The 18,801-nt window shown below is 34.2% G+C and overlaps 1 protein-coding gene across 11 annotated transcripts in view; it reads right to left on the reverse strand.

Moving 5' to 3' along the window:
* Positions 1-3,014, reverse strand: part of LOC124946660 (tensin-3-like) — a 171,964-nt gene extending 168,950 nt beyond the window's left edge. For 3 of the 11 annotated variants that reach the window (XM_047487737.1, XM_047487718.1, XM_047487711.1), the window contains exons 1-2: positions 2,188-2,439; positions 987-2,059 (exon numbers count right to left, since the gene is read on the reverse strand). In XM_047487737.1, coding sequence (XP_047343693.1) covers positions 987-1,079 — 93 coding nt within the window. In that variant the 5' untranslated portion in view covers positions 1,080-2,059; positions 2,188-2,439. Of the gene's footprint in view, positions 1-986; positions 2,060-2,187; positions 2,440-2,911 lie in introns of those variants that run through there. The other 8 variants (XM_047487767.1, XM_047487684.1, XM_047487775.1 and 5 more) reach the window with 6 other exon arrangements.
* Between the last annotated feature and the right edge of the window lie 15,787 nt (positions 3,015-18,801).

Genomic DNA, 18,801 nt, shown 5'->3' on the forward strand with positions numbered 1-18,801 from the left:
GGTAAACGATTCCTCACAAACGGGTTTCATCTTTCTCATCCGATCCACCGATCTTTATGATTCTCGAACGGACTTGTCGGAAGAAAGCAAAGAAACAAAAAAAAAAAAAAAAAGACAAGAAAAAAAAAAGAAGAAGAAAATAAAACTTTTCGTAAAATTTGAAACCCGTGAAAACTAATCACCGTGAGACATCCATTAACGTAAAATAAACACCCTACTGAATTTATCTACGATACTTATCTACCGAACTAACGAGATTTAAATTAATAGATAATTTAAATTAACGGTTAGTTATTATAGGACAAAGCTCGGCGGAGAGACAAATCATTTATCTTTTTTTTCTCTCCATCTTAAATAAGATAGATAGATAGATATATAGATAGATAAAAACAGAGAGAAAGAAAAAGAGAGAGAGAAAGAGAGAGAGTTATAATAGGAAATATTCATAAAAACATAATTAATTCTTTCCTACTATAAACCTATTTTATTCTACTGGATAAATTTTTTAATAACATTTAAATATTTACTTTAAATCAATATATGATATAGCGTTATGTTCTACCAAGTTACATTAAGTTGAAGCACAGTTTCGAAGGAATTTCGATCTGGTTCGATAAAATAGAACTCGGTAGAGTGGTCGGACAAAAAAGTTTAAGATTGCAAAGAGTCATAAGCCGGCCATGTGTTTTGAATCCGATAAAGTATGAAGCGAGAAAGAGGGTTTTGCTCGAGAGTGTTTTGGACGTGTTCTTGTTGTCTCGTAGCTTGAAAGGAGTTGAGTCGAGTCACGATTTTCCTCGTAGAGTCGTTTCAAGAGATTATTATCTGTAACGACATTAGGAAGGAGACAAAGGGGTGGAGGGGGAAAGAAAAGAAGAAGGAGAGAGGAGTAAAAAAATAAAAAAAAAGAAAAAAAAAGAAAAAAAAAGAAAAGAAAAGGAAAGAAGAAGGAGAAGAAGAAGAAAAAGTTAGCAAAAGAATCTTACCTTGACGAGCAGGTGTATAGGCTGGCTGACGCTCAGTGGCTTGCCCCTCCTGGCTTTGCCGCCTGCGCCACCCAAACACTTTATCCACGGCATTCCTCGACTATTCTCCCGATCTCTCTTTCTATTCACACTCTCTTTTTTTTCGCGAGCCTCCCTATTCCCAGCCTTAGCCTGGCTCCTCGATCTTTCCTCCCTCTTAACTCTTTCCTTCGTCTCCTCCAGCCTGTCTGTTTTCCTTGTCCCACAGTCTCACAGAGATCAAATCCTTCTTCTATATTTCTTTCTCTTTTCTAATCTTCAAACTACGGTACCATTACATTTTTCATGCATTTCACATCGTCAAAATTTCCTTTCTGCATTTCTAAATTTTTTCGATAATTCTTTCAACCCTTGTAACTTTTTACCTCCTTTCCTTCTTCCTTTCTTTCTTTCTTTCTTTCTTTATTTTCTTTTGTCCTTTTAAGCTAAGTAAATCTTTACTCCCTGTCTTTCTCTCATACCTTCGTGACTGAAAAGTATTACTTCCTCCCGTCAACGGGTTAATACGAATGAGAGGAACGTTTCGTTCCTTTTAGGATGCACCACCACCACCACCACCACCAACGTACAAGCCCTCGGGGAAACTCATGAATGAACGTTCCAAACGGACGTTAGTTTTCTTCGCCAGTGACGATTACAAGTTTATCGTCTATGTCACGCGAACTGTCATCGCTGTTACCGACTTCCGCCTCCGCCGGCGCAAAACTGCCGTTGACCGTGAATCGTTCAGTTGAGTTGAGAGATTTGATCGTAATGGAAAGGAGTGTCTCGATCACGCACCAAGCTTACCAAGGACAGATCTAAACGAACGATTGGAGAAAGATAGAAAGATAGAAAGAGAGAGAGAGAGAGAGAGAGAGAGAGAGAAAGAGAGAGAAAGAGAGAGAAAGAGAGATTGAGATAGAGCCTTCGTTCCGGACGATCGATCGTTGCTCCTTCTCGATGTTGTTGTCGTCGTTGTCGATGTTGACGACGATGACGATGATAACGATGATGATGATGATGATGGTTATTACGTCGGAGAGAAGATTTTACTGATAATAATAATGATGATAATAATAATAATGATAATAATAATAATAATAATAATAATAATAATAATAATAATAATAATAATAATAATAATAATAAAGAAAAAAAATACAGAGAAGAAAAAAATTACCAGAAGAAAAATTTATTATAACAGCAAAACAAATGATAAATACGATGGAATATAAACAACGAATATAGTTTAGTTTATTCGATTTCCCGGCCTCGTGTAAAGCAGTCGAGGGAACACCAGCGACGTCCTCGCGCGCGCGCGGTTCTCGCAAGACTGCCGACTATCGAGTTCGCTATCGTCGACTTTATACGCGCGTTGACAGTCGCGTCAATCCAGACGCGGATCTCTTTCTATCGTTAATTCTTTTTCTCCCCCCTCCCCTCTCCTCGACGCGAGTTTGATTTTAAAAAAGAAACAAAAAGAAAAAAGAAAAAAAGGAAAAAAGATGAACGAAAAAAGAAAAGAAAAGAATATAAAGAACAAGAAGAAGGGGAAAAAGAAAAAACAGAAAGATAATCGAAAAAAAAAAGAAGAAAGAAAAAAAACGAAAAATGAAAACACGTTACGATCCTTTAATGGCTCTTGTCGAAGCACTTTTATTTTCTTTTTTCTTTTTTATTTTTTCTTTTTTTCCCTTTTACTTTTTACTTTTTATTCGACAAAAATCAACACGTTCTCTTTACGTTAATCATCGATTCGTCTTTCTCTCTCTCTCTCTCTCTCCTTCTCTCTTTCCTCTCTCTCTCTCTCTCTTTCCTCTCTCTCTCTCTCTCTGTTTCTCTTTTTTTTTCTCTTGTTTATTTATTTATCTAATTGTTTCAAGGATCGATTCGTTCGCACGTACGTTGAACGTATTGCACGTGAGCAACGCACGTGAAAGGGTTGAATAATAATGAGATGCTACGAGATAGATACGTTTATCCGTACGAAGTATTCTTCCGACCAGCTCGCCCCGCGGTCTGCCGTCGACTGACAGAAAATACCGAGCGAGAGCCCGTCTTCGGCCGCCAGGCAAAACGGGTGGACAGAGGGACGGCAGAGGGGAAGTAGAAGGGTGCCAGAGGGAAGCCGATGGCCCGACACAGAGGGGCGGAAGGAACCAGCAATCCGTGTCGAATGCAGCGCTCTGTTCGGTTAGCTTTATCTCTCTTCCTCTTATTCTATCTTTCTACTCTATGTATCTCTATCTCTCTTTCCTCTCTCTCCTCTTCTCTCTCTCTCTCTCTTATTGTTCAGATTATTACTCGCTTTCTCAGATAATAATGTATCATAATTGGTAGGGTAAGGGGGTATATTCCTTCTGGGATTACGTCTAGTGCTTCTAATATGTATTGTCTCTTTAATTATGATATATATATATATATATATATATATATATATATATTTATATATATATGATATATATATTTATATTTATATATATATATATATATGTACGGTATATATAATAAATAGATTATAGAGAAGAATTAAATTCGTTCGAATATTGGTTTAATAAAAAATTAATTGCTTTTTACGATCGATCGCGTTTTATTGAATGATGAAATTGGAATTTTTTTAAATGAGATGTAATCGAGGATACTAACGCGTATACAAATATTTTAATATCATACATGAATTTCTTTCTTTTATTTTTTCTTTCTTTCTCCTCCGTCAAAGTTATAATCACCGATCGTCGTGAGTTATGAAAGACTTGTAAAATAAATACAGATGTGCTTGGAGGAACCAACGAACGTAACAGTATTATGCACGATGCCGAACTGCTATATGAGCGTTAAAAATTTTCTTTTTTTCTTTCTTTTTCTCTACTGACAATGTTATTCCACAACTGATGGCGAAGGCAACATGCTGTCTTCTTTACGATGGGAGCGAATATGTACGTACGGTGCCGTAAGAAAAGTGAACGAAGGACGATGCTTTTTCTTTTCTACCAGACACACGCTTATACACACTTACGTTCTCTCTCACTCACACATACATACACACACACACACACACAGAGATACACTCACATACACAAAGTTTACTCCAGATTATATTAGAATCGTGTTTGTATGAAAAATTTCATTTCAGGCAAACGATAAAATAGATCGAACGATATTCGAGATGCGATAGTCTTCCAAAATTGCCTCATAAGAAAAACTATGATGTGCCAAGATCTCTTGCAATATTATTATCGGTCGTAAGCTTCTTTTTCTCTTTCTCTCTATCTCTTGAACGAATGAACGAACGAACGAACGAAATCGATCGATATTCACAATTTTTACTTTTTATTTTATGCGTTTTAACTTTTCTCGGATATTTCGAGAGCAATTTAGTATTTGCAATACTACATTTTAGTTGCTCTCATTGTTTGTAGTGAAAAGCAAAGCTTTTCGTCCGATCTAAAACTAAACCGTAGTATATAGAAAGAGTGATACGAAAAGAGAAAATAAAGAAAAAGAAATGTTACTAAAAAAGAGGAAAAAAAATAAAAAAAAGAAAAACAAATAAAAAAAACAGGTCGCGTTTCAAAGAATCGATCTTCTCGGACACAATCTCTTACTTTTACGATCCACGCCAGAAAGCGTTTTACAGGCTAAGAAGAAACGACACGATTCGTCGTCGTCGTAGTCGTTGCCGTTGCCGTTGCCGTTGCCGTTGCCGTTGTCGTCATAGTTATTACCTTTCATTACGATTTCCGTCAACGGAGTCGTTAATCAAATTTGCATGGCGTCGCCGAGCTGCGTGCAACTTTCCGTTCCCCGTTAAGAGATCGTGTGAACGGAATATTCGATATCTCGCGCTCGATACTATCCTCTCGAATTCATATTTCTTCACCTGCGGAATACGAAATTCTAACACGTACCCTATCTTCCAATCAAAACTCGATCGCACTTTAATTAGCCATTTTTAGATTTACATTTTGCCGATAGGTTGGAACGATATTTGCGTAATTAAAACGATAAGATTAATCGTTAATCGAACTATCGATTTTAAATGCGAATTGGAAATATTAGAAATTTATTCTCGTGCTTGTACATTTGACACGATTGAATTTAAAAAAAATTAAAATAAAAAAAAAAAAAAATAGAAAAAGAAAAGAAAAGATCGTGTGAATTTTTCGAGTGTTTCGTCCTTTTCACTTTTTTCTTGTTTTCTTTTTTTTTTTTTTATTTTTTTTTTTATTTTTTTCTTATTACGACTTCACATCGGTAAATGTATCCACCCTCGTTCCGAATTTACACTCCCTTGAACACTTTCACGTGGATACCTCGTCTGCATCGTATGTCAAAAAGGGTGTAAATCACCGTTGGAATACGCGTTCGTTCGAAAGATGCAACCTCGTAGTGTATTTCTTTGCAATGCGAATGAAGAAGCGAGAGAAGGATAAAATTATCGATCCTCTGATGCTTGATGCAACCATGTCGAATGACGATGATACCCTTTTTTTCGCCCCTTTCTTTGTCAAGAAACGCCATTTTTCGTTCATAAAATAAAAAACGCGAAGGGCTGATCGGGCTGGATTTATTTCTCCATATATTGAATATTTTCCTATATCTTGAAAAATGAAAACTTAAAAATTCAGATAGAATAATGGAATATTAAAAAAAAAATTGATATTAACAATAAAAACAAAAAAAAAAAATTTGTGTTCCATTCAAATAATACATACTTCAGTACAAAAATTAATTATATAAGTAAGTACATATATTTGCGAAGTTTGTACAAGTTGGATTAAAAGTTCTTAGATATGTAGTTTGATAATTTGAGAGAAGAAAACTAGGTTAAAAGTCTCGAAAGGGAATAATTGATTTTTAAAATCGCTTAGAAATTTTTGGACCATCATGTAAAAAAGTTCGATCAATTTGTTAATAGTTTCTCTCTCTCTCTCTTTCTCTTTCTTTCTCTCTTCCTCTCTTTCTCTCACATAATAAACACAAAAGCTTGAATATAGCGGTAAAGAGTATATATGGGGTTGGAGGACAAAGAAAGTTGGCCAACAACCGCGAATTGCAAGGGTCAGCCAATTTTGGTGGCAACTCGATGCCGTTAACTTTCTCGTAGGTATCATGGAGCAGCCAAATGGACTTTGCTCCTTTGTTCTCTAATCGTTTGGCTAGGGAATTTCTAGATATGATGAATGAAGGTAATTTTCTTTATTTCTTACAGTTGCACCATACTTCCTCTGATCGTCTCTTCGTCTTATGTTTCTTATACGAACGTGAACGAACCGTCGTAAATCTTCGGATCGCATAAACGCAACGTGGAATTCTCGTGACGTGAGACAGGAAAAATTAATTTTTCTACTTTTTTCTCTTTTCTCTTTAAAATTACTTTGGAGTTTCTCCTGTAAAAAAAAAAAAAAAAGAAAAAAAAAAAAAAGAAAGAAAGGAAGAAAAAAAAAGAAGATTTACGAAGATTTTTATGAATTCTAATTTAAATGATATTTTTCTATGTATTACGCAGATAAAATGTTATCGAAATTATTCGATACGAAATATTAGAGAGTTTAGAAATTATGATTAGATGCGAACGACTTTGACGACGTCTAGAACGACACTGAAACGTGTAAAATTGCTAAACAAACGTAAGAGATATACATATACATATAAGGACACGTATATTACGTAGGTAGTAATGTTTACATTGGAAGAAGCTAGAAAGAGAGAGAATGAGAGAGAGAGAGAGAGAGAGTATATTCCCTACTATTCGATCGATTGGAAGATGCGATGAGGTTGTATCATTAGCGACTTTCGTCTTTTCCATTCCATCCATCGACGTAGTCGAGGAGAGTTCGACGTTCCCACGGCTCTTTAGTAAATTTACGTGGTGGTTCCAAGAAGCATCGTAACGATGCTGTCGTAAGTACAGACTTACACTTATATATAGATAGTACATATATGTATATATATATATATCTACGTAAAATACGTGTACAAGCATTTTCGTGGAGTATCGTTAGGAGAAGAGAAATAAAGATGGCCGTAGACTTGGCGATGCTGAATGTCGAGAAGTATCGTTCTGAAAATATATATTGAAAGCTTCGTTGCACCGAGAGATCAAACTTTACCGTCGCTACGTTGTTCCTTAAACAAAACTCAGATATATTAAAATTTTTGCATGTTTCTCATTTTTCTTGTTTTTTTTTTTTTTCTTTTCCCAATTATAAATAATATAAATACGCTTTAAATCTTTTCTCAACTGTATTCGCGTAAGTTAGTCGAAATGATAACGCGCACTCATCCGATTGATTACTCTTATCATCATAATAAAAATGTTTATTATTTATAATATTATTGTACTAACATAATTCGATTATTTTTATTTTCCTTTTATTTATTTTCTTTTATATATATATATATATATATATATATATATATATATATCTTTGATAAAAAAGTAAACACATTTCGTGAAATTTTTTGGATATATATATATATATATAATATCGTATTCCATTGTTTGTCCGCATCATACATCGTATCGTATAACGAACGTATTAAACAGAGTTAAATGAAAGTGATTCGATCTCACGTAGAATCCGTTAGTGAAAATTGCCAATTCGAAAGGGTCGACCAACAACGAGAAATAGAGATAGTTGTATATATACATATATAAATACACGCATATATATATATATATATATATACACGTAAGTAGATATATATGATGACGCACGCGTATGCGGAAGCAATTGAAGAGGAGGGAAGAAAAGAGGGAAATGCATTTGGGGGATGCGAAATCGATTTTCACTGCAACGTATTTTGTAAAGCTATGTGCGAATGCTTCTTGTGTTTCTTGTATTGTTCCATTTTCAAATGTATGTATATATGTATGTATGTATGTATGTATGTATGTATGTATGTATGTATGTATGTATCTATGTATATATGTATGTATGTATCTACCTATCCGTTGAATAATCTCTGATTCGAGTACTGAAACAGTTCACGCGTCATGAAAGAGATAAAGAGAGCAACAGAGGCAGAGACAGAGACAGAGACAGAGAAAGATACAGATATCATAGTGCAGTTATTCGTAAGCATATCTCTTCGTTTATCTCGTTCGATTATTTCGATGTATAAATACGTGTGTATTGCACACACACACACACACACACACACACACACACACACACACGTACACACACGTACATGAATATACGCACTTAATACATATGAAAAGAGACATCACCGACAGAATGGCGCCTTCGCACATTGACGGGACAAAGTGCAATTTTGCTTGGTTTTACGCTAACTTTCTGTATATCTTTTTCCCTTTTTTTTTTTTCATCTTTTCCTTTCTTTCATTTTTTCTTTTTTATTTATTTATTTATTTTTTTTTTCTTTTTTTTTTTTTTTTGTTTTCACCATCAGTCGTTCTTACGCTCGAGAAACGTTCGCTCCTTCCATTCTACATTTGCTACCTTTGAACGAATAACAGTCTGTGAATCGCGTGGGTAGTAGCATGACAAAGAGGAAAGGAAACGAGTGAAGAGTGAGAAAGGGAATATAAGTGAGACTGCGCAATAATAGTACGAGTAGAGACAAGTAGAGCAAATGTTAGAAAGCGGAGAAGCGTTTTGCTACACGGGCGTTTGATCACTTTGATTCTAAGATTAAATACGATGATGATCATCGTATAATATGAGAGTAACTTTAAGAACATGGTTTTCAAATTTTCGAACGTCCCTTAATCTTAAGTATACATACATACATATATATATATATATATATATATATATATATATATATATATATATATATATACAGATAGATGGTACATATATGTAAACGTTTCATTATGCAAGGGCCATACGACACGGGAAAATAATTTTATTCAAATTTTCCAATGTTTTTAATCTTTTTGATCTTAATTTTTAATCTTTTGATCTTCTATAGGAATCTACTACGCATGTAAATAAATATAATCGTTTCATTCTAATAGTTCTTTTTTTTTTTTAATTTTTTCAAATATATTTTGTTGCTTTTTAAATATCAAATTTGTACATATCTATATATATATATATATATATATATATATATATATATATATATATACTACATATCCGTTCAGTAATTATCAAGTATGATCTATATATGATTACAAGAATGAGTCTATCCAATATTCATTTTATCAAAGATGATCGTACACTCGAGTCTCCATTCTGAACGAGTTTTATTAACTCTAAAAAGTTGAAGCAAACGAACGCGTCTTGATTCTCGCATCTTCGGTTTCGATCATGTAATTAAGTTGTTTTTTTCTCTGCCCCTCATCCCCTCCTCTCTCTCTCTCTCTCTCTCTCTTTCTTTATTTCTCTCGAGAAATAGAGATGATTTTACGTTGATACGTGACGTGGCATAATCCGCAACGGGGCTTCTTCTTTCGTGGCGATCCGCAACAGCAACAGATCTCTCTCTCTCTCTCTCTCTCTCTCTCTCTCTCTCTCTCTCTCTCTTTTTCTGTCTATCTATTTATCTGTGTGTATCTATGTCTTTGGAGAGGTGCAGAAAAAATATTTACGTGACAGCAACGACAACGTACCGCAGACCAACCGTATCATCATCATTATTATGTGTGTAAGTATATTGTGTATATATCATGACTATGTACAAGGATACACGCACACACACACACACAGACACACAGATATATATATATATATATATATAAACATGTATGGAATAGTTATGTATAAGACGACACTCAGAAGTTACTTTCGCACCTTGCCGCGAATGTAACGGTATCTAAGGATAGATAACGCCGTGACAAGGGATACCTACGCGTACTCTATGGTGGTGGTGTCACGTGTCACGGAAACCATAAGGCCAGGAGCATCGAGTACAAGGATTCTTCTCTATATATATTCTCTGACGTTAGTTGAACGAATATTCATCGCTCACCGTTACACGTTTCCAACTTCGAAAATATTCAAAGGGCTGCATAACTCTCGACCCTTTCCCGAATAACAACGTGAAAACAATTTGGCTTCCGGGACTTCGGGAGCACTCATAAATCATTGGTGAATACCGACAAAACGATTAGGTTTTTCCAACGGAAAAGAAAAAAATACGTGATAGATACGTGGCCGATAGTATTATTCATAGAAAACGTTATTATCTCATTCACTTGTCAATTTGTATTATGCATTATATTTTCATCTCTCTCTCTCTCTCTCTCTCTCTCTCTCTCTCTCTCTCTATGTCTCTCTTAACCCCTCGGCAAAGTCGCTTTTGTTACGTTTCGCAATTGAATTTCAAAGTTATTTCGTTAGGCGATAATATGAAAACGAAATTGACGTCGATCGTAATGACGAATTTATCGTTAAAATGGATTTGAATATGACGTTGGAAAATTTAAATCAATTATAAATAATAAATCGTATTAACGTTATGAAGTTTACCGGAGTTCGTTTAAATCGTGCCAATATTTTCTCCATTTTGCTAATCCATACATGCGTATGCATGTTATATATATTATTATTGAATATCATGGAGAACATGATAGACAAGATAAAAATGATAAAATCTCTTTTTCGTATTTCTTTTTTGTCATATTCTTTTTTACACAGAGTTGTTTCGAAACCATTGATATATATATATATATATAAATATATATGTATGTACGATATATATGTATATTATATATGTTATTATCGATGGAACGATCGAACGGTATAAACATAAATTCAATGTCCGTCATGGATACTTCGTTTCTACTTTCGAACAAAAGGCACATCTCGCGTTACGACTATGTATTATGGACATACTACATAAGGAGTGATATATACGCTATAAAGACGTACGATGAAAAGGACTCTTCATTGGCGTTTCAATGCTACTTACTACTTGTGCGTTTGGTTTCGACTTATGTACAACGTACATACACATATATCGAAGCTTCTATATATCGATCATACTTATATAAAATTTTATTAAGTCATTGGGAAAAGCGGTAAGCATACTTTTCGATTTACTACGGACATAAGATCGAGCGAAGCATCAAATAGGTAATCGATAAACGACGACGTTGTAAATCTTGAATATTTTGCATAAAACATATATTTATGTATACGTAAATAGATATTATAGGTATTAGTGAGATGATAGTACGATGTATGTACATGTGTGTGCAGGAAGAAACATATTGAAAATAAATATGTAATATATTATTACATATACTTATCGATGGTGCCAAATCGATATAGAATTATAGAAATTAATAACTGGTTTGTTGTGTTCTTGTTACACACACACACACACACACACACGCGTATATATATACACAACAAAATGCATACGTGCACGCTGCCACCGTTATAAATCACTTAGCTTTTAAACTCGTTGAATAATGGCAAAAGGAAAGAGTATCACCGGACCACGGTTCCGCGTTAAAATGTTCCACGACGATTTACGAGCGAACGAACATTTACATTTTTATGAATTCCAACCAATTAGAACGCGAAATATATACGTGTTACGGGTCGCCGCTTGGAATATTCGACATTTCTAAACTGTGTATACCCGAGTATGTAAGATCAACTGACACTCGATTTATCGTGCGAATAATCGATACGATACGTATTATAAATATGTGTATATATATATATATATACAACTACAAATACGTACATAAATATATAAACCAATTTTCTTTTCACGGACGCTTGTCAGACCGGTAACGAAGTTCTCCTACACGCATACATACACACGCATATATATAAATATTATAAAAAAAAATAAAGAATGAATGATACTATGCATCTATTTTATTTAATATTTCAGGAAAAAAAAATCATAGAAAAAAAATAAATATATATATATCATTAGTATTTTCTTTTACGAACTTTTTTTTTTTGTAGAATCAATAATACGAAGAAAAAGAAGGAAAAAATGAAAGAAACGAGAAACACTTATCGAGAATATGTAATTTTATCCTTGAGCCTGTAACACGTGCAACAGATAAACATAATTTTTCTTATCTCTTGTCGTTCGCACATTTATCGACAATTATTTTCGAATTTTGCAAAGCTTATTTTAACGAAAGATCTTGCCTCGTAAATGCATCCATCGCGTCGGGTATCAGACGATTTAACGACGTGCATTGAAATTATCGTACTCGTTAAACGAGCGAAACAGAAAGATTACGACGACGACTACAACGAGGACGATACTTGTACTTTGGTAAAAACATAAACGCACGCGACCCTACCTTCTGCAAAGAGAATTCATGAATTTTCAGGTCTTCTCGGCCAATGTAATACGCTTCGTACTTATAAATCTAACGGATCGAAACTCAACCTGTTTCTTTATACTTGTCTTACTTGATTCTCATGAATCGACGTTATTTAATAAATTTAATACAATTTATTTTCTATCATTTATTATTTATTTATATAATTTCTTACGACATTACTTGTACACATATTGGTGATTATAATTTATTATAGATTCCTCCGTTCTCTCGTATAAATTATTTCTAAGATTACGAATAAGTATATGAATTTTAATTTTCAACTCACGAAAGAAAGAAAAATAGATAGATAGATAGATAGATAGAGAGAAAAGGGAGAGAGAGAGAGAGAGGAGACTTCATTTATTTCATTTGATTTTCATCTAATGAAAATATCTACGTAAAGATATTACGAATTTAATTTCTATTCATTTTTTAGTTACATACTTATATAATTTCTTAGAACAATTACAACGTAGATTAATTTATAAACACGTATATATTTGTTCGTACAAATTATATTCAAAATTAAAAATATATATTAGTACTATTCAATTTGTAATCAACATTAAAGAGAGATGGTAAGAGAGAAGGACTTTTTTTTTCCGAATATATTTGATGAAGACATAAGAAATGCACGCGCAACTCGTCACGAAGGCGAACTCCACGAGCCTAACCCCGTGTGCGAGATTTAAAGCAAAGCCAGGCACGATGCTTTAATCGCGGTTGTGCGCGCGTGCGCCGAACAAGCAGCTAAGAGAGAAGAAGAAAGAAAAGAGAGAGATAGAAAGAGAGAGAAAGAGAGAGAGAAAGAGAGAGAGAGAGAGAGAGAGAGAGAGAAAAGAGAGAAAGAGAGAGAGGTGGCTTCCTTAACGACGAGGAAACGCTCAAACGGGAGAACATCATTTTACAGGCCATTACTCGTGCCTCTTTATACGGATTTATGATATACGATATCGCACCGGTCTGTGTTCTTTCTTTTTCTTTTACCTCTTTCCCTCCAGACACTGCCTGACGCTTTTTAACGAACTCTCATGCTTTGGATTACATTGGACCTTCACGATGAAACAATGGTAATGATAATGACGACGACGACGACGACGACGACAACGACGATGATGATGATTATTATTATTATTGTAATTATTATCATCATTATTAATCTTAAACATGATTAAAGTGATTTCGTAAAAAGATATTGAAGATATATTAATAATGATAATATATATATATATATATATATATATATATATATATATATATTATATATATTCAATATATTATGTGAAAGAAGAAAAAAATATATTACAATGCTTCATTGTAAATGATTTTAATTTTATTCGATCGGATCGTATAGATCTCGATCGTATTATGAATTGACGAACGAAATGGAAACTTGAATTATTTTCATCAAATGTACAGTAATATTGCATCGTTGTTAATAAGATTAAATTAATCGTAATTAATAATGATTCTTTAATAATTTCAGAATCACACGACGAAGGATAGAATTAAGATGTACGTATACATGCACGTTATCTTTATGTTCATGATCGAATGATAGTTGAATATCTTTCAATAAAATCTGTCCTTCTATTGTGTTTCTCAGATTTTTATCCAAGTACCAAAAGTGGTCTCTTCCTTTCTTTCGATCAATAACAATGTATATCCTTGAAACGTTTTATCCTTGGCTTCGTTTATAACGAGTTCCTTTTTTTTGTTTTTTTTTTTTTCTTTTTTTCCATTCATTCATTCATTCTTTCATTTATTCATTCATGAAACCATGAAGGATACATCGGGCCTTCTGCCTTTTAATATATTTTTGACAGGCAACTTGGACACGTGCCATAAAATCACACCTGGACTTCCTGCCGTATACATCTGTCCTGCCATTTCATTGGCCACGCCTTATTTATAAGAACGTTCTAACCTTTCGAAGTTATTCTTATTCTTTTTCTCTAATTCTTTTTTTTCTTTCTTCCTTTCTTCTTGCATTAAATTACAATACTTTGTAATTGTTGTTGTTGCAAGCGTCGTATTACCTATGCATCGGTCTTTCTTTCATTTCTTTCTTCTTTTCTTTCTTTCTTTTTTCTTTTTTTTTTTTTTTTTTTTTTTTTTTATTTTTCAATCTCGAGACAAGTCGAAAAGAGACAAGTGCAAATATTCGTTGATATTATTAAATCATCATCCCTCCGCCCCCCATCCCCCGACAACCCTGGTTCTTATAATTAAATTCGTCGAGTGTTCTCCTCACACGCGAGAATTCGAACAAAGCCAGACAACTCCTTTAGTCAAAGAGAATCGCTTATGGTCTCTATTACTTAATCACTTGTCGCTACGCGACAATCTAATTAATGCAACGTTAATTATACGAGTAGATCTTTGATAGGAACGTGCCAAATGAAATTTCTCTATCGACGATAAATACAAAGGGAAAATCATTCGCGGAGTCGATCCATGGTTTTCGTACTTTCCGCGCGAATGCTTCTTTGTTCATGGAGTTCACCTCGAGGAAAAGTTTTGAGATAAGTGTTAAAGCTTCGAGACAAAAGGAAAAGGTTAAAGGAAGAGAGATAATAATGAAGAAAAAAAAAAAAAAAAAAAAAGAAAGAAATAAAAATAAAAGAAGAAAAAAGAGAGAAGAAAGTAGACGTGGCACGTCATCGTTCGCACAGAAAAGTATTTTATCGAAGAATGTATAATAATCTCGAAGCGATCGATAGCTACAGCCGTTTAATATTCAACCTTCGAGAAGTTATCGATAATTCGAAAAATGTAATACTTATTACACACTTATCTTGGTCTTTTTCTGTTAAAAAAAAGTCTGCACCGAAGGATAGTTTAACGCTGTCCATTTTTTTTTTTTTGTTTTTTTTTTTTTTTAAAGGATCGAACGCGTTCCAATTTAAGTTTGGCCAAAGTCTCCACGGGCACGTAGAAAAAGGGCAAAGGGCTGCAAAAGTTATCTCGAGACATTGCCACATGATGCCTGTTATCAAGAACGATATCTATGGAGGACGGATGAGATCGATTGGATGAGAAAAGATATGTTGTTTGGAAAGTTTCCCAGGAAGTAACCTTTAGTTGGGCATTTAGGTCGTGTCCGTATTACGTCGAGTCAGTATTATTATCGATTATAGAAGGTAGAAGAAGATGTGAAATCGTTTCTATCGTTCGACTATACGTATGTACGTACATTTCTATCCTTGTCTAACGGACATTTCTCTTGGTCGGTGTCGCGTCGGTGTCGCTCGACGATCAACTAACATTTTTCTCGGTTTATCTTGGATAATTCATTTGATCGTTATGGTCTAACCGGATTCACATAAGATCTTGATATAACTGCTACGTCATAACAAACTCGAATAGGTAACAACAGAACTATTTTCAATAGTTTTTATTGACTTTGCTTGTCATAAGATATCGTAAAATGTTTAATCGATGGTAAATCATAGAGGATAAAGAAGATAAAAAAAAGAAAAAGAAAAAAGGAGAAGAAGAAGAAGAAGAAGAAGAAGAAGAGAGGATGAGGAGGAGGAGGAGGAGGAGGATGTTAATGACGAAGAAAATATATTTCCGCGATTCCCACGTCAGAAACAAGGAACATCCGCCTACGCTTGGCGTCGATCAAGTACATACTACTCTTGATACGAACTTTCCTCTGACAACCCACACATTTAAATCGTATCATATACGCCATAGTTGTCTTCGTAGTCGTAGTCGGTCGAAATAGACGTGACTACTACGAGAAGGCGCCGTAGCCGCGCCATTTCGTCATGAGTCTCTAACTAACCTGCCTGCTTGCCTGCCTGCTTGCCTGCCTGCTTGCCTGACTGCTTGCTTGCTTGCTAGTTTGACTGCCAGCCTAACTGCCAAGCTGCCTGCTAGCCTAGCCGCATAAATAGATACGCGTTTCGACGCGAGTTCGCCTGGACTATTATTTGTTTGACTTATTATTCGCACGCTCGTGCTTTCGTACTTACCCCACGGCGATATGGCGTAAATTAATTTTAACGAGGATTAATTACGACGATCTTATTCTCCTATCCGGCGATAAGTGGGAATAAAATTGAGTAAACATGTGGAAAAAAGAAAAAAAGAAAAAAAGAAAAAGGTATAGAAATGATTTCGTTTGAAATTAAAATTGAAATTTTTAATAATACGCATCAATCAAGATATTATTATATTATATTTATGTATAGATTTATAATGTATAATTAAAAATGTAAATAATAAATATAATTATATTATATTTATATAAGATTTTATTAACGATCGATTGATACGAAGATAATTATGTTAAATTAATGATAAGTTAAAAAATATATTTATCGATTGGAAATAGTTATAGAGACGATCGATAAATCGTGGGCAGGGTCGTCGAACGGTTACCGATCGTTTAGATCGCCAGCTTTGGTTCTCATTGAAAGAATCGCGATCAATGTCAGGGACTGAACCCTTTCTCGACGAAACAGTTTGCTTCCGTTCGTTGTGAAACGTTCAGTCGCATGCCAATCAGCGACTATTAGTTCGACTTCATAAGGTATAGCGAAAGAAGAAACAGTTAGATATCTATCGTGTTAGCTAGTAGCTCTATAACTTTTATTTTATTTCTAGGAAGTAAAAGATGAGTGAAAGATTTAGTCATGACGATTTAAAAATATATCCATTAGATATTAACTATCGATAATCATGCTCTCTCTCTCTCTCTCTCTCTCTCTCTCTCTCTCTCTCTCTCTCTCTCTCTCTCTTTCTTCGAGTTAAACTCTCAGGCTGAAAATCTCTCTGTGGCAGTTCGAAAGTCGAGTTTAAATGTTGAACCATTCATCACCAAGAAGAAACATTATCTTCACCGTCCCTTTCAACGTCAACCGTTTTTCAACGATATCGATCATCGCATCGTTACTCGTACGAGAGATCTATACGGTTGGCTATATAGTCTTCTTTCTCGTTAAGTTCATCGATATTCTAAGGTGGAACACATACGGAAAGAATACAAGATTAGACCAGAACCAATTTTTATTTTTCGTGTCTCGAATTTATTTTCAACATGACAAAATTTATCAGCAGATGGGTCTGTTAAGTCATTAGCCGTATTGTTTGTGTGCTACACACGCAACGTTTTTCCTATACCTGGATATACCTTCCAATACTTTAATAGACGAACGTGTGCCACATCTAATATACCCGGTGGCGTAATAAATCGTCGGATGACACGGCGAAAGTCTGACTCATTTGTTTGACCTTTCTCTCTCTTTCTCTCTCTCTCTCTCTCTCTCTCTTTGTCTCGTAATAGTCCTTTTTTCGATTATTCGTTTTCAAAAGTAATTGACCCGATCGTGTAACCGTACTATCGATTTTCAAGGATGACAAGGGAAACACGAACAAGATCGTGGCACGCGAATGCGTCATCGTCCACGAGATATGCGTCAGAAGTTAGACACGTCCGTTTGATTTTATTTTATTTTCCTTCCAAATCGATTTACATTTATATTTTTATTCACTCGATTAGTCGTTAGATTTTCTTTTCTTTTATTTCTTTTGTCTAATTACATTTATATTAAAGTTTTATTTATGCCGTACATATTTACGTTTACTTACGTTAATTTATTCTTATTATATTTACGTTTGTTATGCATCGTTTATGTTTATTATATTTTTGTAATTATAATTTGTATGCATTTACTAATAGATACGTATTTATTTACGTATTTTGTTCATTTAATCGATCGTTTTTGAAACAGGAACAAAGAAAAAGCAGAACGGAAATTTCACGCGGAAAGGGATGTAGACGTTTACGGTAGGCTCTCGTAAAGATTGAAAGCTTTCCTCCCTCACTCTTCCCTCTGGCGTAACGCACAATACGATTCTAATTGCTCGTGAAGGGTTTGATGGATCTTCCAGGAATCTACTTGTATTCGCGAATAGGCAATTTTTTTGGCTTTTTATGGACAACCGGTTTTTATGTGTAACGCATGGTTCAACGTCGACGATAATACCATTCACTTTTGTCGCTTCGTTTCTCGCTAAAGCGACGTTTTCATCTAAACTATATACATATACATATATATATATATATATATATATATATATATATATATATATATACACACGTAATATCTGCGTTAGAAAGTTCAGTTTGTATAATATAAATTATAAGTGAAACATGTACCACTATATTCTCACTATTTTTGAATATTGTCGATACGTTCGAACACTTGGGTGAAAAATTTTCTAACGCTTGACGCCGCTCAATTGATCGATCTAAGTTATTGAAAGGTGAAATTGATGAAGGAATAGAGGAAGTTGAATTTTTAGAAAGCGAAGTTTTTTCATATATTTTCCACGAAGAGAGAACTTGTTATTTCATTGTAAAATATTTCTCTCGGTTTTTCTTTAAAAATTATTTACCAAGTAACATATTGGTAAATACTTACGTATATACGTATGTAAAGGAAAAGAGAAAAAAGAAAAGAAGAAGAAGAAGAAGAAGAAGAAGAAGAAGAAGAGAAAAAG

The sequence above is a fragment of the Vespa velutina genome, chromosome 1 (assembly GCF_912470025.1).
Source record: "Vespa velutina chromosome 1, iVesVel2.1, whole genome shotgun sequence".
Lineage (NCBI taxonomy): Eukaryota > Metazoa > Arthropoda > Insecta > Hymenoptera > Vespidae > Vespa > Vespa velutina.